The 22459-nt window shown below is 43.0% G+C and overlaps 2 protein-coding genes and 2 non-coding genes across 4 annotated transcripts; 3 read left to right on the forward strand and 1 right to left on the reverse strand.

Moving 5' to 3' along the window:
• Positions 1–691: 691 nt before the first annotated feature.
• Positions 692–15861, reverse strand: NDUFS1 (NADH:ubiquinone oxidoreductase core subunit S1). Its single transcript, XM_075430765.1, has 19 exons — positions 15570–15861; positions 14997–15064; positions 14674–14765; positions 13109–13216; positions 11878–11954; positions 11710–11791; positions 11470–11600; positions 10572–10757; positions 9973–10107; positions 9447–9561; positions 8297–8442; positions 7572–7700; positions 5631–5760; positions 4982–5142; positions 3245–3399; positions 2466–2641; positions 1622–1756; positions 1355–1427; positions 692–1034 (listed from the first exon to the last, which is right to left on the reverse strand). The coding sequence occupies exons 2-19, from the start codon at positions 15058–15060 to the stop codon at positions 943–945; spliced, it is 2187 nt and encodes a 728-aa protein (XP_075286880.1). The 5' UTR covers positions 15061–15064; positions 15570–15861; the 3' UTR covers positions 692–942.
• A 299-nt stretch (positions 15862–16160) lies between these two features.
• On the forward strand, positions 16161–20092 carry EEF1B2 (eukaryotic translation elongation factor 1 beta 2). The gene is made up of 6 exons (XM_075430771.1): positions 16161–16297; positions 16576–16698; positions 18003–18126; positions 18503–18569; positions 19255–19380; positions 19902–20092. Exons 1-6 carry the CDS (start codon positions 16218–16220, stop codon positions 20054–20056), a joined length of 675 nt encoding a protein of 224 aa, XP_075286886.1. The 5' UTR covers positions 16161–16217; the 3' UTR covers positions 20057–20092.
• LOC142362472 (small nucleolar RNA SNORD51) lies at positions 18352–18431 on the forward strand. The gene has a single exon (XR_012765104.1). It is a non-coding gene; the product is annotated as a small nucleolar RNA SNORD51 (small nucleolar RNA).
• On the forward strand, positions 18870–19003 carry LOC142362473 (small nucleolar RNA SNORA41). The gene has a single exon (XR_012765105.1). It is a non-coding gene; the product is annotated as a small nucleolar RNA SNORA41 (small nucleolar RNA).
• Positions 20093–22459: the final 2367 nt, after the last annotated feature.

Genomic DNA, 22459 nt, shown 5'->3' on the forward strand with positions numbered 1-22459 from the left:
TTTTTCTCATACAAAATGAACACTTCTAATAAAGTTGGAAGTGATGGCTTTATGGTACTGTTTTTATTTGCATTCCTGGAAGGATTACTCTAAACCTTATTACCCTAATAATCTGTTGAAGAGGAAGCTATCCTTCTTCCAAACTTACATTAACCAACATAATAGAGAGTCACTGTTCTCAAGTAATTCTAAAGCTTAAAAAAAAAAAAACAACCCACAACAAACAACCAAAAGCGTCTTCCCCCACTGTGCTATAAAAAGATCAGCACACAGAGAAACTATTTGGAGATCTTTTCTGTATTTGAACTGGTGTAGCTGCTTAATTTTTAAAGCAGTTCAATGTGAGGAAGCTGTTGCTTTTCTTTTTCACGACATCAAAATTATTTTTATGTCCTCCATGAGTAGCTTCTCAACAAAACGGAGAAACATACAAATATCTAGAACCGTGGTAGGTCTTAACACTGACATAAACCAGGTATGTTTGACTCAAAACAGGGACAACTTGCTCTGAAAGCGCATTACAAAAATAGCATGTTCACACTCTCACAAGTGCTTAAAAGTAAAATACCTGGATACTCTGGAAGAAGGTTACAGTCTAGTATTGTTTCCATGTTGACTTGTTCCTAGCAAATCAAGACTTACTGAGTTCTTTTCATGCAAGAGGTGTGAGCTATATGAACTACATAGGTAATGAATTGTTTGGTATTATAATTTATTTGTATACAATCATCACTTACACTGCTTCTGGGTACAGTAAATTGAGTGCTGCATGTTCTCTCAGAACAAGAGTCCTATAATATTATGGGACTATCTGAACTGATAAAAATATGAATGAAAAAAAGAAAAATACAACGACCTAGCAAATAGATTTGAAAAAATATCAGTCACAGCAGTTAACTGCAACAAATACTTGGATGGAGGTGGTAGCAGTCTGATTAGTCTCTAGCAGCTGGCTGGCTCTTCTACTGCGTGAGCACCTTCAACAACAGCTTTCACGCACTTGGCCATTGTCTGGGATGCTCTACTGATTGAATCTGAAAAAAAAAATTCCAAAACACATGTCAGTGTGTTATAACTGTTAATTTTCAAAATTACACACAGACACAAAATAAAAGAGATTTAGTACAGGACTGCATACAAAGAGGATAAAGAAAACTGCTTAGCTGATAATATAGTCCAATAGTCTGTGCTTTATACAAATTTCAAATCATTTTACTGGAACATTTTGTTTCTTCAAAAGACTCAAATCCTGTGTATCTTAGTGGAAAGCTTTAAACACCTCATAAGAATCTTACTGTATAGCTAAGTAAAATGCATTGCTGATTTCACTATGGAAAGGCCATACTATACATACCTGTCATATAAAAGTCTTTTATTGTGAGCTGAGGTGGAACAAGAGGATCAGCAAGAAGCTGCTGCTTCACTAACTGTGGCAGGAAAGGAAAAAAAAGAAAGCTTTATGACAGGAACTCATTACCAAAGCATTTGTTTAGTGAATTCTGCATTCAGTGCAGGTCAAAGAATGCTTATAGTACTACATAAGAAGAAGGTCCATTTCTTTAAAAATCATCAAGCTATGTAACAGCACTAAATCATGCCCAGATGCTTCCATTTTGGTTACCTTAGACAATTCAATTGCCTGGTTGAAGTAGTTAGCCTCTTCCACATCATCGTATCGAACCAGATTAGGAGATACTTCTTCTAAACGCTTCCGTATTTGATCAAGGTTCTCGTAAGGCAAGGTCATACCAGCCAACTAAGAGATTCACAGAAATAAATGCCATCAAGTCTAGGGGTTTACCAATCCATTGACACACCTAATGTAAAATCAGGAAAAATCTACACTCCTAAAAACATAGGCAGTTATAATGTACAAACTGAAGCAAAGTCACAGTATTCTGTTGGACTTCCGATGCTTAGAGTCAAGACTTCCCCATGTTAAAAAACTAGACTGTCCTGTTTGCTATACAAAAGAAAAAAGACAAGAAGTACTTTTCTCCTTCCGTACAGATGTCACTTTCCTTAGCTTACCACCAAATGTGATAAAAGTTGATGCAATTATCAATGTATCTTGTTCCCACTGACTAGTAAGCACATATTTAACCTAATACCAGATCCTGTCTTCAGAGTCATGCTGTTCTCTTCTAAAAAGCAAGAAACTGCATCCTCCCAACAGTATCCTCTAAAGCACTAATAAAGATCAGCAGAATTTGCAGATAAAGCTTCACCCATTAGCATTCCAACAGCATACAGCAGCTACGCTATTAGTGCTATCCTCAAAAGGGAAACAACATGATTCAAAACACAGAATTAACAAAGGATTCAATAGAAAACATTATTTGTTAAGACTACAATCATGTATTTCCCTGAAAATGTACCTCTTTTTTGGAAACACTTTTCAATACAAAAAGAACTTAACTTCTCAGTATACTTCTATTAGCAGCAATTTGTAACAGCAGCAGTACCTCAGAGACAGCTCTAATAATCCTCCAGTCTTCCCTTGCCATCCCAGGAGGTGTTACTGCTACTCTTGTCTGCTGAGCCCTACCCTCAGTATTGACGTATGTGGCCGCCTTCTCTGTATATGCTGCTCCTGGGAGAATAACATCAGCCATGGGAGCTCCCACATCCCCGTGATGTCCTGAGTACATGGAAAGAGGAACAGTATACAACCATATAAGACATAAGTAAGTCAAAATAAAGAAAAATGCTTTACTAACACGATACAGAATTTCTGTGTTCCCAGAAAAAAAGGGAGTGTCTAAGGTTCGCTTAACCAGTAATATAAAGTCTGTTAAGCTGACTGGTCTGAGGTCTTACTTGCCTAATACTGTGGGGAGAATAAACAGACTACAAGCAGTAGTACATGGTAGTTCAGTCTCTATAGCCACTCAGCTCTGGGGGGCTCCTGGAACAAGGATGCTTAGCAAATGAAGACAAGACCATGTTTTGGTATGACTGAACAGCTGGAAACCAACACTGTTTTGTCTGCCAGGTTTAAAGCTATGCTCCAGAAGACCAGACTGGTTTATATTACATTATTACTCATCAACAGTTTCTCATTTTTATCTAAGAAATAGGTAACCAGTATATCGGTTATGTGTTGGAAGTTCCATCTCTTGGCAGAAAATAAAGGCTGGAATTTATCACAGGGTCGGATAATGTTTGTAAGACTATGCCACTGTTTAGGCTTCCTCTCCAGCTATTAGATAGCAACATTTCTTAAGTTACATCTACTAATTACCTTGATAGACGACAAAACAGTCCTTTGGCAAATCCTGACGTGTTATACAACCCGAATCTGCTCCCAAGAGATATAATACTTTGGGAGGATTTTTCCTAATTGCCTCCACTCCTGGTTTGAAACCCAGATCCAAAGCAGCTACCTGGCTTGCAACCCTGTAGGAACAAACACATTATGACTTTTAAGATATTTCAGAATTCTCCCTCTCCCATCAGAACAGATCTAGCTTCTTTTTTTTTTTGACTAAATATTTAGGAGGGACATAAGACATCTCTAACAGTAACAGGACAAAAATGAAGTATAAAGGCACCTGAAAATCTTGACAAGAGTATTTTTACAGTATCAGGTTGGTTTTGCATTTTGACAAACTGATGCCATTTGAAGTTCTCATGGGGTATGTCACCTATTGAAGATGGGATAGCAAAATAAAGTAAGACATGCCAGGTCAGGGCTTAGTGGCAGGCAGCTCGCTTGTCATCCAGAACATCAAGGTTCACATTTCAGCTATGAATTGAACTCAAGAGGCCTTTAATTTAGGGCACTCACATGAAAGATGAAAGACCAGCTACTGGACCATCAGCTACTCTGAAGCATGTAAGACTTAAGACCACTATTTCATCACTATTCATTTATTCACACGTAAAAATACTTCTACAAGAATGAAACAGTAACTCTTGTTTTCTGGCACTCTCTTTTCCAGAGAAACAGTTTTGCATAATCAGGTGCCAGACTTACAATGATACTTAAAAGAGAAAAGATTCTGTCTGTAGAGTACAGATCTTTCAGTGTTACTCATGTTTGTCTGACAGAGACATATAGGTTCCAATAAGTTGTTGCTTTTTTACACGCAAGGTAGAGAGGATGGTGGACCAAAAGCATGGAAGTAGTAACATGAAAGACTGCCAAATCACATGTAAAAAAAGGTATCATGAGTGTTCTTCAACTCATCAGTGTTTTGGTATTAAATGTTTCAATTTCAACAGCAGGATTTTACATTCAAGTTCCCTTCAGAGGACCAAGCCCTGCTCTTGCTATAATAGTTTTACATCAATGAAGCTGCTTTTGGCAGAAGGACTTTGTCGAGTCTCTGAATCTGAGCACCACTACATCTGCTGAAATAGTTTTTCCTTTACAGAGGCTGTCAATTTGACAGATGAAGTTTTAGAAAGAGAGTGGGGAAGGACCGTCCCAAGAGAAGCTTGCCTATGAAAAGGAACAGTATCCCAATAAACTGAATAACTAAGATCAAAAGCCCTAAAATGAAGCACTTTGAATCTTTTCTATTAACTATTCAGTTAAGAAGCTGCACGGTAAAAGGAGTATTACAAGAAACCATATTATTTAAGTACTCTTGCCATTTTGTTTGGTGTTCTTCCTCTAGATAAAAAGTAATCATTTACCAAATGACGCTGGTCTGCTCCGCATTCTGCTGAGCACTGTGGTATGTTACTAAGCTCTCTTGTATTCTGTACCTCTAAATTTAAACTTTAAATTCTACCTTTAAATATAACAGAATAATAAAATCTCATGCAGAGCCTGAAAAGTTTGCCAGGTGAAGGAACCTGTTTTTATTAAAAAGTTCCTGCTAGTCTGTACTTCTATTTTCTGTATTCCCTATAGGTTCTAACCTGGTAAGCCGCTTGCGTGTACACAAAGAAATCTGCACACATACATTGTGGTAAGTTGTGTAGGCCCAGCATGAATGAAAGTGGCTCCCAAAAAATCTTTAAAGCAAACCTGTGGAGGATGTTCATGACTTTCCAATCAGAACCAACACCGCTCTTAGTCCTGGCATTTTGTGCAATAGTGGAAACGGCAGCATGGATAGCCGCTCCATCGCTGCGCTGCAGTGCTGCGCTACCTACCACCACCATTGGCTTTTTGGCCTGGTCAAGGACCTGTGCAAGTAAAGAATCAAGAAATTAATTCCAAGGCTCTGAAGACAATTCTTAGTGCAGATCATGTCATAGATCACGTAATTTCTACAGAAGTCTTCCATGCAAAGCTGCAGTTCTGAAATGGTCATTGTTTCATTTAGAAATAAAGCCAACAGAATGCTGTAAGCAGTACGCTACCCTATCAATAGACAACTATATTCTTGATAACCAGACATTTAACTGGAAACGGCAGTGGCTGAAACAGCCTGTTTTATATCAAGAAATATTTCAGGAGTTTCCTGCACTGCAAAGTTTTACACGCCTGAATATATTTAACAGTTCACACATACTTGGTGCACACTGATCATTACCTCATCTCTGCATTTGATTAAAAGCAAATAACCCCATACACAACACGGTACTTCTCTTAAAATCTCTCTCTATGGGGGATCCAGTTTATTGTTCAATACATCTGAACTTTAACAGTCATGCTCTCAAGTCGTGTATACCTTGGAAAATGCATGTTTTCCAGAAGCAATGTCCTGGAGTATCTGTGGCGACTCTCCTAGATGATCATATGTGTAGGTCAAATTCACAGGAGAGCCAACAAGGGCCACTTGCAAGTCATTGTGAAGCCAGCTGAAAACACAGTAAACATTTTACAAAAATCAAAGAAATACAGAGTTGTACTTACCCAAATCCACCAGTTATAATGTTAGCAAGAACTTGAAATAGGATGCAAATTCTTTCAAAGTAATTTAAACAGCATTCATTGTTTTGGTAACATGCAGTTTAGCATTATTCTGACTGTTAAACAAGTTTAACGTTTTTTTAGAAGGACTATTTCTTTACATACGTTCTGAGACCAGTGCAGCAACACACCTTATATGAGAGTTCATAACTCAATTCTCTCCTCCCCTCAAACTTTTGCCAGATCAATGGAAAAAAAGGTTGCACAAAATGAGGTGCTACAACTTTAAACCATCTTTTCAACTGTTAGGCAAAAACAAATAAAACAAAAAAACCCACACCTACAACTACTATTAAGTTTATTTAGCTTGACTTAACTCTTAGTTACTTCAGAATTGAAGTTACAAGTCATTTGTAAGAGGAAAGAATTTCATCTATCAGGAACAGTGTGGCCAGCAAGAGTAGGGAAGCAATTGTTTCCCCGTACTCGGTACTGATGAGGCTGCACCTCGAGTACTGTGTTCAATTTTGGGCCCCTCACTACAAGAAGGACAGTGAGGTGCTGAAGTGTGTCCAAAGAAGAGCAATGAGGCTGGTGAAGGGTCTGGAGAACAAGTCTTATGAGGAGCAGCTGAGGGAATCGGGGTTGTTTAGTCTGGAGAAGAGGAGCAATGAGGGGAGACCTTATTGCCCTACCTGAAAGGAAGTTGTAGTGAGGTGGGTGTTGGTCTCTTCTCCCAAGTAACTAGCGATAGGACGCGAGGAAACGGCCTCGAGTTGCATCAGGGGAGGTTTAGATTGGATATTAGGAAAAATTTTTTCACTAAAACAGTTATTAAGCATTTGAACACGCCGCCCAGTGAAGTGGTTAAGTCACCATCCCTGGCGGTATTTATATGACGTGTAGATGTGGCACTTAGTTACGTAGTTAAGTGGTGGACTTGGCAGTGTTAGGTTAACAGTTAGACTCGATCATCCTAAAGGTCTTTTCCAAACTAAATGTGTCTACGATTCTGTGAGTCTTATGAATTTGGCAGTGCTCATGGTTTTAGAAATCCACTTATTTCTTACATAAACAGAGAAAAATTTAGCTAGTTAGAAATTTTTCCTTTTTTGTAGCTTCTCATAGCACAGACTTATAAAAGTAGATGAATAGTTCATAAATTTAATTGCATTTTTTCCTCTCAAAATTTTAAGGCCACTATTGATTAAAATGATGTACTTTGGAAGATCCCAGCAGTAGGCAGGACAAGGCTTTTATAAACTTCAGTTGTCTCCTGCTGACATATGTTGTTGAAGTTGAATTAGCTATGTTCAGAAGTTTGGGAAAGCTGCATTACTTGCCAAAGAAAATGTTAAACTTGAATGACTGCTTCTAACGTCAGCAAGTCTAATTTGTTACAACAACAATACAAAAAGCTGCAAACTGATGCTGAAAATAATTCTTTAAGGAACATGCTTTAACAAACTTTTATAAGAAAACGTGCGGTGTCTGTGTAACGTAACGAAGAAATAAATTTCTAATTATATGAACTTAGGTAAATTGTCAAAGTAAGAATGAACAAAACATAGCTTACACTACAGGGAGAATAGACCTCCTTTTTCTACACCTGTATCACCATTCTCTTTACTAAGAGGTGAACTAAATCCAGTGAGTCCATCTGGATGAATGCTCTCAATTTACTGCCTGTGGCTCTACCTGAGCATTGTATCAAATCCAGATGGATCTGCATGCTTATTCACCACCAAGGAATACAAACCTCTTTCGAATTCTAGCATTAAAAAGCGGTGCCTCAAAGCGCGGATTGGTGCCAACCAGAAGCAGGACATCTGCCTCCTCCACTCCGGCAATCTTGGTATTAAGCAGGTAGTTAGAGCGTAGATCTGTGCTATAACAAAAAGATTTAAGAAAAAAAGAGGATGAGAATTCAGTAAAGGGAAGGAATGAAGATGTAATAAAATAATTTTTCATCTCAGGAGGAGAAAGGGAAAGAAGAAATTTCTCAGTCTGAACTACTAACGCAAACAGAAGTAAGAGCCTCTCTTTCATGAGTATCAGAGACAGCAAAACAAAGGAATTACAGTGGGGATATTTCCTACATTTACAGCTATTGTCACCCTTCACAAACTTCATCTTCTATTACACAGTTTACAAGGTTGTAATTGTACTGAAGTTTTCACAACACAAATAAAAATAGACTAAATTATCCAATTTACAACAGAGTGTAAGTGGCTTTCAGTAGCCTACTATTAAACTGCAGCAGCCTCAACATACAGTAAAGTGTGCACCCCTTGCTGTAGTAGAGACTATGTATCAACTCACAATCCATAAATATTGTCTATAAATGAATATTGTAAATTCAAACAAAACCTGCTAATGCATCAGAAGTTGCTATCCCTGATCATTTCATAATCTTACCATGAGATGATGTGCAGACTGGAAAGTTTATTAACATACTAATTACAGTATCGCCTGAACTCTTACCCAGCTCCAGCAGTAGGGAAGACCTCTTCAGTGCAGAGCGTATCACAGTTTACTCTATTCAGTAAGTCTTTCAGAGCTATTAGTGCTTCTGCATCCACTAGTCCTCCTACAATCGCTGCTACTGCCTTACCTTCGACAGCCTGTAGCTGGAGAGAGAGAATGTATAAGCATAAGCAAAAGAAACCATTGAAATAAATTCCCATTTGGCCCAGGTAAATGTTTGTTACATTAGGATGCGCGAAAGCCAACAGCGCAATCCACTGGCCTGGCGTAGCACAAGCTGATCAGCACTGTCTTGACTTCTGCAACGCAGCAACTCCAGCTGCTTCAGAAGTCATGATAAGCAAAGAACAGCTCTCTGTATTCTGTGTAAGTCTCTCCCCAGTTATTGCTCAGATGTGGCTAATTTTCATTTGCTGTGGTGAGGAGAGGAAGGCTGGTGAATGCTTTTATTTTAATGACGCTACAGTACAGATGGAATATAAACTTCCATAACACAAGCTCAGGGAGTAAACTCAGCTCAAAGGTATTATCTGAGAAGCAATAGCTTTCGTAACAAATCCTGCTACTGTACCACTGGCAAAAACATCCTTGAGGAAAGTTCAAGTACAGGTGTTCAATTCTACCTCATCCCACATAAAATTTTTAATCAAAATCCAGAGCACTCATGCAGCACTTCATTTGAGCAGCAGCATCAGTCACCACACAGAGAAAGCACTGAGGCAAGCACAATTCAGATATAAGTAATACAGAATTAATGGCTCTGATGGCAAAAGTGGTGATAGCACAGTTTAAAAATAAATTTAAAGGAGTCTTCAGATAGTTCAGAGTAATTCAGGAAAGCTGCTTCCTCCTAGATTTCTGCAGGAACAGTTTAGTTTCCTATTTAAATAAAAGTTAATTTCTCTCCCAATGCCCCAAATGAATTCATGACAAGACAAAGTTCTTCAGATGGTCTAATCCATGAAACAGGAAATAATACTCAAAAGAAGAAATTTAAATGGAAATACAGTGGATCAGAAGTCAAATGCTCCCCCCTAACCTTAAGGAAAAAAGCCCTTTTCTATATGACTGTTTTCATATTAATCACTGTATTATGCCCAGCTTTAAAAATTAATCTTCTGCTACATATATTGAAAATTGTTCTTACCACACCAGCAACATGAGTTAATACATCCTCCCATGAGGCATAAACAAATAGTCCTTTCTCATTTTTGATCATTGGCTGAGTAAGTCTCTGACGCTTCAGACCATCATAAGCAAACCTAAGTGAACACCACTAACATTATTAAAGAGCAAAGACAAAAGAGAATTGTGTATACTAATTATTTTCTAAGATCGAGTTTTCTAACAGCTTGCAATGACTAGAAAAAAGAAGCACAAGAAATGTTTCCCGTGAAAGTTTAACTTTTCCTTCTCAAAAACAAGCAAAAAAATCTGATACAAATAAAAAAGTTACTGTAAAAAAAAAAGCTACAAAACCAAAAACATTAGAAAACTCAGTAACTTCAATTATAGTATTAAAAACACGGTTTACCAATTATTCTTCACTATAGCTTTACAATAGTAACAGTGGAATCCAGAAGTCAGTGCTACTGTCTACGTTTCTGGTTCTGCAAAGCGTGCCTTTAATGTGTGCATAAACACGCACGCGGGTACAAAAACCTCCCCCACACCTTGTTTTGTCAGATATCCATTCCTCGTTGATATCTTCATGCAGCCTTGGCAAAATTCTCATCACTTCTCCAGTCCTTGTGCTCACTACGATGTTGCTTCCAACGGCATCAAGAACATCAATTGACTCTACTTTCCTGTTTAGAAGAACAAATAAACCATTTGCAGATTTCTGTATACAAGCAGAACAGACTGCCTAACAAACAAAATAACGACTAAAAAAGTGCTGTAGGTTTAGCTTTAGATATAAGAGCTTAGTTTCACAAGATGTTTTACAAATATCCTCAGCAATTACTGAGTTAATGAATCTGAATGTTCCTTTATACACATTTTTTTAACTGAGCAATCAGCGCAACCTGCAAGTCTGAAACATTTTAGAGTAAATATAAGGGAAGACTAGTCTACAGACTGTAACATTCTTCCTTTTCTTGAATGAGTATCAGAATTTGTGTTAGATTCAGGCTACAAAAGAGTCTACAACAAAAACACAGAGAATAAAAATCAGAGAAAACCCTTGGTATCATAGATGGATGTACTCTAAGATAAAGTGTATGACAGAAACAGAGAAAGTTGCACCTTCGGTATGAGTGAAGATACATACCTTGTCTCCCACGGGCGTGCAGTAAAGGCATATGGCTTGGAGGTAAGAGCGCCAACTGGGCAGATGTCAATAATATTTCCTGATAACTCGGACATGAACATTTTTTCAACATAAGTACCAACTTGCATATCGTTTCCTCTTCCAGTTGTTCCCAAGTCATCTACCCCTGCAACCTCACTAGCAAACCTAGTAGATGCAAAAAGAATGAAAAATAAATCTGGAACATGCAACAGCAACATAGCACATTTTTCAACCCTTAACTCATTTTCTTAAGATAGCCTTAGTTCATGCACCTGAAAGAAGAAAACAATTATTTACATTAGTCAGTGCCAGCACACACAGGACTGCACATCTGCAGAACTGCATCCAGACGGGGCTACAAAAACTACGTGTGGTTAAATGAAATAACAGAGCAGTTCACTGCTCCTTGAATTTCACAGTCCGAGTCCAAGATTAGTCCTAACTAACAAGTTGTTTCCAGAACTAGGTGGGTACATTGTATTGTTTTCCATCTGGCTCAGGTCAGCTGGTACTGAATCTCAGGACTACAGAACAGCATAAATACAGCTACCAGAGGCTGTCAAGAATAAATCTTGCAACTATGGCTAAGTCACTTAATGTTTTAAAATCCATTCTGGCACTAACACCAAGGGACCAGTTCTGCCCTGTAGAATTCTGATTTCATTTTCATGTTTTGGCCATCTATTTCCTGTACGACAGCAGTCTGGTAGCTCTGGGAAACCGGCTATCAGTCCCTACCAGAAATAAAATTCTTAAGTACAGTCAGAAAATAAGTAAGAAAAACTTACTGCCTCTCATGGTATTTCTTTCACAAGTAACAAACTCATATATATACACCTGCTCAGTGCTCCCTCCAATGAAAAATAAAGGATATTACCTGATACATCGAGTGCACTGTATACACCGAGTCATGATCGTTTTGACTAATGGGCCAATGTTCTTGTCCTCCACAGCACGTTTTCCCTCTCTAAATCTACTCCTATCACTGCCAAACATCATGGATTGATCCTAGAACAGACAACAGAAAGCACAAATATCCAGACTGTTGGAAAGCACAGCTTCACTTGAGACAAGAGTATTAATACGTAAGTCTACACAATTTAATTGGATGTTGTACCTGTAGATCACATTCTCCACCCTGATCACAGATAGGACAGTCCAATGGGTGATTTGCCAGCAGGAACTCCATTACACCCTCTCTGTTGGGTTCAACAATTAATGTCAATTTTATATCATTTAGCAGATAGTACAACTAATCAGCTATAGAAGGCTAAAAGAAAGGTACCTTGCTTTCCTGGACTTCTCAGAGTTTGTCAGTATGTTCCACCCCTTCATAACTGGCATGGCACAAGCAGCAACTGGCTGCAATCATCATATAAAGCAAGCATGAACACAACATATTTCTTCTCAACGTGGGCACAAACCCCAGCCTCTCCCTCCCCCCAAATTCTTACATAGGCATCTGTTATTAAATTAACACGTTGTAGAAACAAAAAGGTATCTGAAAAGAAAAAAAAAAAGAAAATCTAACCAATAAAGTTGCTAGAAGCCGTATTTATTAATAATATGGTATATTAAAAGGTTAATTAGTTGTGATTTATTTTTAACGTTGAAAATTTTATACTTTCGGGTTCCAATTCAAGTAGTTAATAGCAAGAAGAAAGTTGTGACAGATATAAGACGTATCAAAGAGATTCAGCAGAGATCTGGAAAACCTCTAGAACTGAAGTTCAGAGTATGCATCATTTATTTGGACAAAGCCTATACAAAGAGTCTTGGAATAAAATCTTTCACAAGGTTACTGCAAGATTAACAAAAACTCCTGCTCAGAAAACAAATTCATTCTACTTTTCAATTACATCACGAGACAGACCATCGTGACTTCTATCTTTAGTGATGACCCAACATTTCCAGAGCACGAAGCTCAAACTATGGAATTCAAGTTGAGATGAGCTGAAGTTTTATATGTGAACATAAGCATGCAATCCAAGACTGAACTCCAAAAGAATGCTTAAATATGCATAAATTTCTTAATACTGCTGAAGACAGCCTTCAATCCTGAAGTCAATTACTGTTTTACAACAGACAACAATGGTACATAATGCATTAAAATAGAAACTAATAAGTAACCGCAATCTCTGCTTAGCTAGAACAAACCTGCAGACACTAATCCTACAGCTGAGTTCACACAGTATCTGAAGTTTACTATTTGGGTAATATAAGCTGCAAATGTGCGGCTGACACCTCAATTATAGAAAATAAAAATATATCTGACTGAAAATGCACAGCTATCAAGTTCTCACGTCCAGAAGCAAGATAATCCTTAAAAGCATGAGAACTGACTTCAATCCACAGGCAATCACTGCAGTCCAGTGGGAAAAAAGTAAAAACCTGCTTCGAGCAGCTGAATGACAACAATTTGCATGCTAATGATAGTACAAACAATTATTTACAAGATTTAAACTAGGCCCTAAGCACAGCAGAAAATTCTAATTCCTATGAAACATGACCAATACCTTGGGAGCTTTCTCTATTTCCACAAGACACATCCTACAGTTTCCAGCAACAGAAAGACGATCATGGTAACAAAAACGAGGAATCTGAATTCCAACCTTTTCACAGGCCTATAAAGAATAAGAAACAGAGGAAAATTAAATTTAGGTAGACTTTTCAGTTCCACTCATAAAACATGATTCATTTTTTCAAAAAGTAACAGTGTTAGTACTCAGGAATATCGTGCATTTGACCTTGTATCTTAAGAATTGACCATAAATAAAAAACAGCGATCAGGCAGAAACATGTCAGGTTATCAGTTACAAATATATTTCTTCCAAAATTTGTAACTGATTGAGGAAATGAGAACTGACCTCCCTTTCATTCTTTCCTCCAAGAACAGAGAGAATTCTCTCTAACAGATAGGACACTAGCAATGAAAGCAACTTTTTAGAGAAAGCATGCACCATTTAAAGAAAAGCGCATATAAGAGGAAAATTTGAAAAATGTAAAGGAAATAACAATGGGCCTAATGACTTCTGATAATTCAACAACTTGGACTCTCTCTACAAAGGTACTAAAGCACAGTCAATCCTCAACTTCAGTAGAACCTCAAACTCAGAAACATTCTTCCACGACATGTCTGAAGAAGAGACAGGAGGACAGAGATGACATATTTCCAGAGAACAGATGAAGATGGCCTTTCCTGCGTAAAATGCCCATGGCTGATGGAATCTACGCTATAGCGCTAGCTACGCCTGCCAAAAGAAACACCACTCAATTCAAGAAAAAAAAAACAACGAACAAGATCTCATTTTTTCTGTCAATTTCTAAAAAGTTATCACAAGTAAGCAAAATTAAAAAGCTAATTTAAAATAGCGTTTAAGAAAATATTACATTAGACTCCTGCTAGGAGTATTCTAATGCCTAAATAAATTAGTAACTTGTAACCAAAATACAAGGGATATATTTTGAAATAAGCACTATGTACTTTAATGTTCCAACTCACTACACCATGTCCCCATTTAATGGCTTCTTAAAAAGAAGTTAGACTGGAAAAGATCTAGTTGAAATTTCAGCCAGAAAAGCAACGATGCCGAGTACAGGCTGGAAGATCCAGGTTCCATTTCTTCCTACACCAAGAATAATAAAAGTAGCAAAGGATCAGCATCCTGAATCGTAAGAACTAATAACCAAAAGGAGACAATCCCTCATTTACCTGAGACACCACTTTAACAAGATACAAAATTAACAGGTTCTGAAAGACCACCAGGTCACGTGGAGTCCAGAGCTAGAATTTCAACCAGAATTTATCAAAGTCTGTTATCGCATTGCATAAGTTTTTGCAGTTGGGATTCAAGTTGCCTGCATCTTCTTTCAGGCTACCATGGCAGATGCTTCTTTTTCAAACACTGAACTCCCCAAATGATTTCTGCCACATGAGATTGTATCACAGTCTGTGAAAACACCCCCGAAGAATTGCAAGAAACAACGCAAAGGGGTCTGTTTTTTGCTACACAGAAAACAACATGCTGCCAAGAAGTGAGGTGGGGAGTCCAAGAAGAATCCAGCATGCCACTCCCCACACCTGAAGTACTGTGGTTCCCGGGTTTACCAACACAGGGTGGCCATCCACAAACACCTCTATTTGGTTGCTGGCCGCTGTCGCAGTTGCACGCCCTGAGAGACACGGAAAAAAAAAACCAAAAGCTTTCCGTTACTGTCAGGTGCAAACCGTCAGAGCTCCACGCCTCTTATCCTGCAGTTACACCGTGCTGGTCCAATTCCAGCTCTACAGACCGCACAACGCGGGGCTCCAGGCCGCAAAGGAGGCACGCGCAGACGCCCTTCGGCAGGGCAATGACAGGTACACGCGTTTTATGGCCACACGCATACACCGGTCAGACTTACCGGGCGCTCTGGAGGACCGGGCGGCCCCAGCTACGGCCCTGCGGACGGCGGGCAGTCGCAGCATGGCGCTGGGGTAGGAGAGAAAACAGCGCGGAGGTTTGTACCGGGTCACACGCAGGCTCTGAGCGGGCAGCGACCCGCGCCAGCGGCAGAGCAGCCCGCGCGGAGCTCCAGCCGAGCACGAAGCACTGACTTCAGCCGCACGACGCGGCTGGTCCTCCCGCGCCTGTCCGCGGGTACCGCACGCCTGTCACCGACCGCGCGCTCCGGCGCCGCGGACGAAGGAGCAGCGGCCACCGCGGGCGGGCGGCAGCTCCCCCACCGCCGCTCCGTGGTCACCCGCAAGCGCAGAGGCGCGTCCCGCCAGGGCCTGGCCGGGCGCCGCTCCGCCGCCGCGCCGGGGCCCAGGGCACGGCCGCCGGCAGCGTCGCCCGGTGCGGGGGTCACCTTGGAGGCAGCCCCCGGCCAGCCGCCGAGCCCCCCAAAGGCACCGGCAGCGCCGACGGCAGCAGGGAGGGCCACCGTAAAGGCGGCGCCTCCGCCCGCCTTCCCCGCCGCGGCGTCCCCCGTTACCTGGCGCAGGACGGAACGCAGAGGCGCCTCGGCCTTCCCTGCGCTATACGGGATGCCCTCCGCCTCGGCCTCTATGGCGGCGGCCTCGGCCCTTTCCGCCGCTCCCCGGAGCCTCCTTCGGCAATCTCCGGAGCGGCCTGCCGCGGCGACGCGTGTCGCTTGCTCGACGCCCGCGTTCGGCAATCTTCGGAACCGACCGCTTCGGGGATTTCCGGCAGGTACCGGCGGACGAGGGAACTCGGCAATTTCCGCCGTGCCCCCAGCGCCTTCTCGGCCACCGTCAGACTCGCCACCCTCGGCAATTTCCGCCTCTTTCTTCGTCCAACCCCGGCGCTTCCGGTGGTGCCTGCGGGCGAGGCGGGCGGGGGGTGGTACAACACCCTCGCAACGCCGAAAAGTCTCCCGCGCCTTACCGTTAGCTTCACGCGCGTTACCCCGCTCCCTCCCCGCACCTCTGCCCTCCCGCCCGCCGCACGCCCTGCGCGAGCGCAGCCAACGCGGGAGGAACTACTTCTCGATTCGTTCTTGCGGAGGGATAGGTGTGCGTGCCGCGCGCGGAGGGATACTCCCGCTATATAAGGGCGGCGAAGGGGCCGCCTGACCTCTTTGCGCGGCGGCCGGGCGAGTGTGTCTTGCGGCGCTGGCGAAATGGGCTTCGGGGACCTGAAGTCCGCCGCCGGCCTCCGGGTCCTCAATGAGTTCCTGGCTGATAGGAGCTATATCGAGGGGTGAGAGGGGCTCGGGGGAGGCCGGCATGCCCGCCCAGGCCGCGGGGGGAGGGGTGGCCCGGGGGTGTTCCGGTCCCCGGCAGCGGCTGCCGTGAGGCCTCTGAGGGAGGCGCAGCGGCCGAGCCGGCGGGGGGGCCCGAGGGGGGCCCGTGTGGCGCGTTCCGCGGGGCGGGCCCCGGGGCCTGGCAGCTGCTGCTGCGGGCCGGCGTCTCTGCTCGGCGGCTGCGGCTTCCTGGGCGCAGCGAGGACGGGGGCTAACCGCGGGTCGCTCTCCGCAGGTACGTCCCCTCCCAGGCTGACATAGCCGTCTTCGAAGCAATCGCTGCCCCGCCCCCGGCAGACTTGTTTCATGCTCTTCGGTGGTACAATCATATCAAGTCGTACGAAAAGCAGAAGGCAAGGTATGGTTAGACTGCAAAGCTGGAATGTGCAGACTGGCCTACGAAGTGTTGCATTTGTTTCTTCGAGTTTGAACAAGCCAGTGTTTTTCACGGGCGCCACGTGGCTTTTCGTGTTGCCGTTGGAACAGGAGCAGGTCTAGAAGCAAAGCAGACCTCTTCTATCAGTACATTGCACTTCTCACTTAAATTTTGGGCAACTGGATTGTGTCTCTGTTCATTCGCTGAGATTTCTGCTAAAGCTTGTAAGAAAGATTTTAGTTTTGTGGCAGCCGTTTACGCAGATAACTGTGCTGAAAGCTGGAAATTACTTAGTGGTAATCGACCCCATAAAGGGAACACAAGCACGGATTAGAAAGTATTACAGGAGTCTTTAAAGGTAAATGCGCAGTACGCAGATGATAAAAAGGGAAGTAGTTCGTTCAGGTTTTTAGTCCTGGAAGATAAAGCAAAATCAATGATTTGCAATGCAGAAGCCCATATAAAGAAGGGGAAATATCAAAGCAAATGTTATGTTTTTTCTTTTTTAGTGATTTTAGTGTTCATGAAAGGTGCTGTATTGACATCTGTGGAGTCTGCAGGCCTCTCTAAAAAGGTACAGCATAGGTAGTGTCAGTATTGCTACGCTGCCTCAGTACTGTTTGGAGGGAACTCTTGTGAAGTTTGGTGGCTCACTCACCAGCCCATTTCTGAAGCTCTTAAAATGCTGAAGGGGACCGAGGTTGTAAAGTTGCTTCACAAAGTCGACTCTGTGGAAACAACTACTAGTTCCTGAAAACTGAAGCTAGTTTTATGACAGTTGTAACTTCTGTTCACAGTGACAGAAAACTACGAGCTTATTGTAAGACTACAGAACTGTACGAGCGACAGGAGAAGATGAATTCAGGCGGTTCTGGTCCCTCACATGCTGTTGAGAGCTGGCTTTCAGAGTAAAGTGTTCACTGAAACTTTTAAAGCCACAGGATCAGTTAGTTACCTTGCAGTAGTGTGTTTTCTGTCACTATTACTTTGTATCTAATAAGAAAGCCTTTTCCATCTGTGTACTTAGGTGGAGCAGCAGTGCTGGGCAGGATCACATTGGCTTAGATGGACAATCTTGAACATGGGATTTGCTGTAGTCTCAGCTGGCGTGTCAGGAGTATTGAGGATTGTGTTCGGGGAGATTCTGTTTTCAAGTAGTAGAATTAGATATTTATTTATTTTAGCACAGCATTTTTACTATGAATGCACTTGTAGGTTCATTGACAAATTGGCAGTATTTGTGTGGACATTTGAGTAGGTTCCTAATATCTACTGTTTTCTTTCAGCTTGCCAGGAGTAAAGAAGGCTTTGGGGAAATATGGTCCTGCTGATGTTGAGGACACAACAGGTGCAGCCACAGATAGCAAAGATGATGATGACATTGATCTTTTTGGATCTGATGATGAGGAGGTACTTGTGACCTCTTTATATTATATTTGGGCTTTTTAGAAATAGCCAGGTATGCAGATTTTTGCCTTAACTAGTTTACATTACTTCAGTTTGTGACCTTGATACCAGATCCTGCTCTCGGAATTCTCAAATTCAGGTGTCTTTGCAGAACAGAAAAGCTCGGAAGGTAAAAACTCAGAAGGGAATGTGTTGCAATGCGGTGAACTGTCTACCACTTAACTTTGACTGGTTACATGATGAATAAAACAAAAAATCACCATCTTTCGACTGACAGTTGTGATGATTTGGTTTTGTCTGAGTAGATGCCAGTCAATTTGGTAATGCTTTAAAGATGCAGGGGTTTGGTGCTTTTCCATAACTTCAGATTTCTTTTCAGGAAAGTGAAGAAGCAAAGAAACTGAGGGAAGAACGTCTGGCCCAGTATGAATCAAAGAAGTCCAAAAGTAAGTCTACCAAGAACTTAGCAATCTTTTACGTTTGGGTTAATTTTCCTGCATTTGAAGAGGATGGCTAGAAACACTTAACTAACCGTAACAGATAAACTTGACTGGAATGAGGTGGGAGTAGTTAGCTTCACTTGAGTTGCCTGTGAGCTTAGCCTTTCCCATAGCGAGTGGGAACCTGAACACAGTTTTTGCCCTGCTTAATACACTCTTGTTTGTCTTAACCAGATACTGAGCTTTCCGTATAAAACTCCAGGATTTTCTTAAAAGTTTAGAGGAACGGCTGCGATACGCAAGTCCCTCCACAGCTACTGGTCTGGAACTGTTTGGAACTGTAGCAGTTGCAGTATTCCCTCTGTGGAACATGAACTGTTACATGGTATTAAGCTCCTGCTCAGATCCTCTGAGAAGGACTTCCTACGTAACAAACAATGTTAGCCTCTTAATCACTGCTTTCTGATGAGTCTGTTTCTGAAGAACACGTGTATCTACATCTTGAACATCGGGATATGCATAGCTTAAATACTTCTGAAGTGTATGCCGGTACAAGAGGCCTGTCACAGCTATGTGAGGAGAGGTTCTTGTTGATGAAATTAGGAAAGTTGTTCTTTTAAAGCTAGCTTACAAGTATATTCATGAGCTTTTGAAAATTTCGTGTCTTTCAATGGTGATATTCTTCCCCCAGAACCAGCTGTTGTTGCCAAATCATCGATCTTGCTTGATGTGAAACCTTGGGATGATGAGACAGACATGGCCAAACTAGAGGAGTGTGTTCGAAGCATTCAAGCAGACGGCCTGGTCTGGGGATCTTGTAAGTAGGAGAAGATCTCAAAGCAGGGAGAGGGGAGATGGCGTGGTTTCTTACGGTAGTACCTGCATAGGTAGACTTGTGGTCAGTGTTTGCTGATCTGTGAAAGTGTGGGTGGCTAAAACAGCGCGGGAATTACGACACTACAGTACTTCAGTATGTTAAAATAGTCAAAATGGTGTACTAGTGCAGCGGCCAGGCTAAGATTCAAATACAGCTTTAAAAGCTTTAAGAGTTTGTCTCTGCTATCCTGCATCTCCCTGTACGGTTCCTGATGCAGCCAGCAAACGCCCTTAGGCTCACGTCACTGGTTTGGGGTGGGAGGGACCCACAAAAACAAACCCTTTTTGACCATCTTGTAACGCATGCTGTGTTGTTGACAAGGTACCCTGTAATACGGAGCGAACTACAGTGTGTATGCATTCCTGCAGACTGCTTTGGTCAGTCCGGTCTTCGGTTTGCATTTTTAAGGGATTCCACCAATATTGATTGATACTAAATGCTTTTTTGGGGTTTTTTTGCAGCCAAGCTAGTACCGGTTGGCTATGGTATCAAAAAGCTTCAGATCCAGTGCGTGGTTGAAGACGATAAAGTTGGAACAGATATGCTGGAAGAGAGAATAACAGCTTTTGAAGATTACGTACAATCAATGGATGTAGCTGCTTTCAATAAGATTTAAGTCTTGATACATCTAGAATAAATGTAATTGCAGAAATTGGGCTGTGCCTGTGGTGAATTCAGAGTCATGCTGTGACTTGGTTCAGTGGTAAGGTAGAAGGCAAAACCGAGTTTCAGGGTTCCTCCAGCACCCCGCTGTGGCACGCAAGAGCTTGAGCAGAGGAAACAGCAAATTCACATTTACCGTCAGTCCAGATTTAACCTTTACGTGGCTTTACAAACCTGAAATGCCCTTCGCTCCCTTTGGGGGGGGGAGTTGCATCTCTGGAAATTTCTGTAGTTCCTCTGGAAGGGGGGTGGCTTCGGGGAGAAGCGCAGGGCTCCGGCGGAGTGCGGAGCACTGGGGTTGGTTTGTTTTTAGCAGCTGAACGAGGGTTTGTTCTGCTGCTCAGCAGGGGCGGTGACTCGCCGGATTGGCTTGTGCTGAAGGCTACGGCCGGGCCGCGCCGGGGGACGGGGGCGGCGAAGGGCCGTGAGGAGGCCCTGAGGCCCCGCACCGCGCTCCAGGCGGCTGCACCTGACCGCCGGAGCCGGGGTCCCCCGGGGTGTGGGGATGGCTGCCGTGGCGTCACTGCTGCGCACCTCGCATCTCTTCCGGGGCTCGCCGGCGGACCCGGGTGTCGGTGGCAGCTTCCGTGCTGCCGGGCCCGCGCGCGCTGCGAGCCTGGGGGCGGGGCCGGGCCGCGGCGGAGCCGCTGTGGGCTCGAGGGCCGCCAGGGGGCGGCGGGGGCGTCTGGCGCCAGCAGCGCGCGGCAGGCCGCGGTGTTAGTCCCGAACAGCGGGCGCTCCGTCCCACGGCCGGCAGGGGGCGGCACGGCCGGCGGCCCTTGGCGCGGCTGCCTTGGCTCCGGGCTGCTGCCGGGCCTCATTCTGACGGGTTTTTAAAGATGGCAGAGCCTGCCGGAACCAAATTGTTTTTCCGAAAGCTGTCGGTGGGGATGGTGCGAAGGTACAAGCTGTCAGAGCTGTAAAGCTGCTCAAAAAACCCGCCTTGCTAGGCCGCCTGCTGGACCCGGACAGAGAACTTGCTGTGACCCCGAGCTGGGAGCCTTTGATGGGCCACACCGGTCCCGCCAAGATGAAGGGGCTCCGGGCCGGAGCTTGACAGCAGCCGCTAAAATAACTTTGTTGTTTTTCTCACAGAGCATCTGCCTGTGGTTATCTGGCACAGCAGGTCCCGTTTCTCCTTGTTCAAAGGCCTGCCAACTTCACGTTATGCAAGAGCTTTGTTTTATAATTTGTCTCAGAAAAAAAATCTGCCTGCCAGAGGTTTAAAGCATGATTAAAGAACTGAAAGTGAGTATAATGACAGCCTTCATTCTCCCCGTCCATAAACCTCACTGCTGAAGGACTGGCTTCACCCTGCCTGTAGCTGACGCACGGTACCCTTCTGTGGCAGCTCTCTCACTGTTGCTCCTGCCAAACCATGTAGCTTCGTCTGAGCAATGCTGTGATGGTGCTGTTAGAAATCGGCAAATGCCGCATCAGGAAAAAAAAAATTCTACAACAAAAATGTGATTCTTACTATCCTTGGCCATCACCGTTTCTGACTTCCCATTCAGTGTGCTTCTTGCCTTTAAACTCTGATCATGAAATTAAGGCTCTAAGTGGGTACAATTTTTTGATTTGTAGACTGTAACTTTGCTAAAATGCAGCACTATGGGCCATCCATCTGACCTGCCAGACTGGATTTTTGTGTGTGTGTTTCAGCCATGCTGAGCGCGCATGTACAAACTCTGGAGTTGTTGGGATCTCTTTTGTGGTTTTTTCCCCCAATGGTAGAAGGAAACTTGCTGCACAGGAACAAAACAAACAAAGCTAGAGAGCACAGTCTCCCCAGTTACAAAACATAGGCATGTGGGCAGGAGAATTCCACAGAATCCACATACATCTACGTTAGGGGTTTTGTGCAGTGTTTGAGTACATGCTGCTATGTCACTGTGTCACTGTGCCTGGGAAAAATCAGCATCTTGGGAGTAAATCAGTGCACCACGTAACAGACAGATCAGCAGAAAGTTCCATAACTTAAATATATGATATACAGGAATACTGGGAAAACAGTTTCAACAGAAATATCGGTTGCAAGCTAATCTACGTAACAACCTTTAGAAGTACAAGCTGTTCAGGAAGCAGCTAAGAGGTAAGTGACCAGAACCCATCTATGATCAAGCGTGTCAATAGCTATTATTCTTCAATGAATGGCTGATCGCAGAGCTACTTCCTACGAAGTGTTTTTCTATGCTACCTTTTAGCGTGATAAGACAGATCCCCTTCGTCTGGCTTTTTTTCCATTGTGGCGCATTGAATGAGTGTTCCTGAGTCCAGGCAGCACAGAACTGTTGGGATTGCTTCAGGGACTCTCTGGAAACAGAAACTTAGAGTGTTATCTGTTTTGTTTAGGTAT

The sequence above is a fragment of the Opisthocomus hoazin genome, chromosome 9, assembly GCF_030867145.1.
Source record: "Opisthocomus hoazin isolate bOpiHoa1 chromosome 9, bOpiHoa1.hap1, whole genome shotgun sequence".
NCBI lineage: Eukaryota > Metazoa > Chordata > Aves > Opisthocomiformes > Opisthocomidae > Opisthocomus > Opisthocomus hoazin.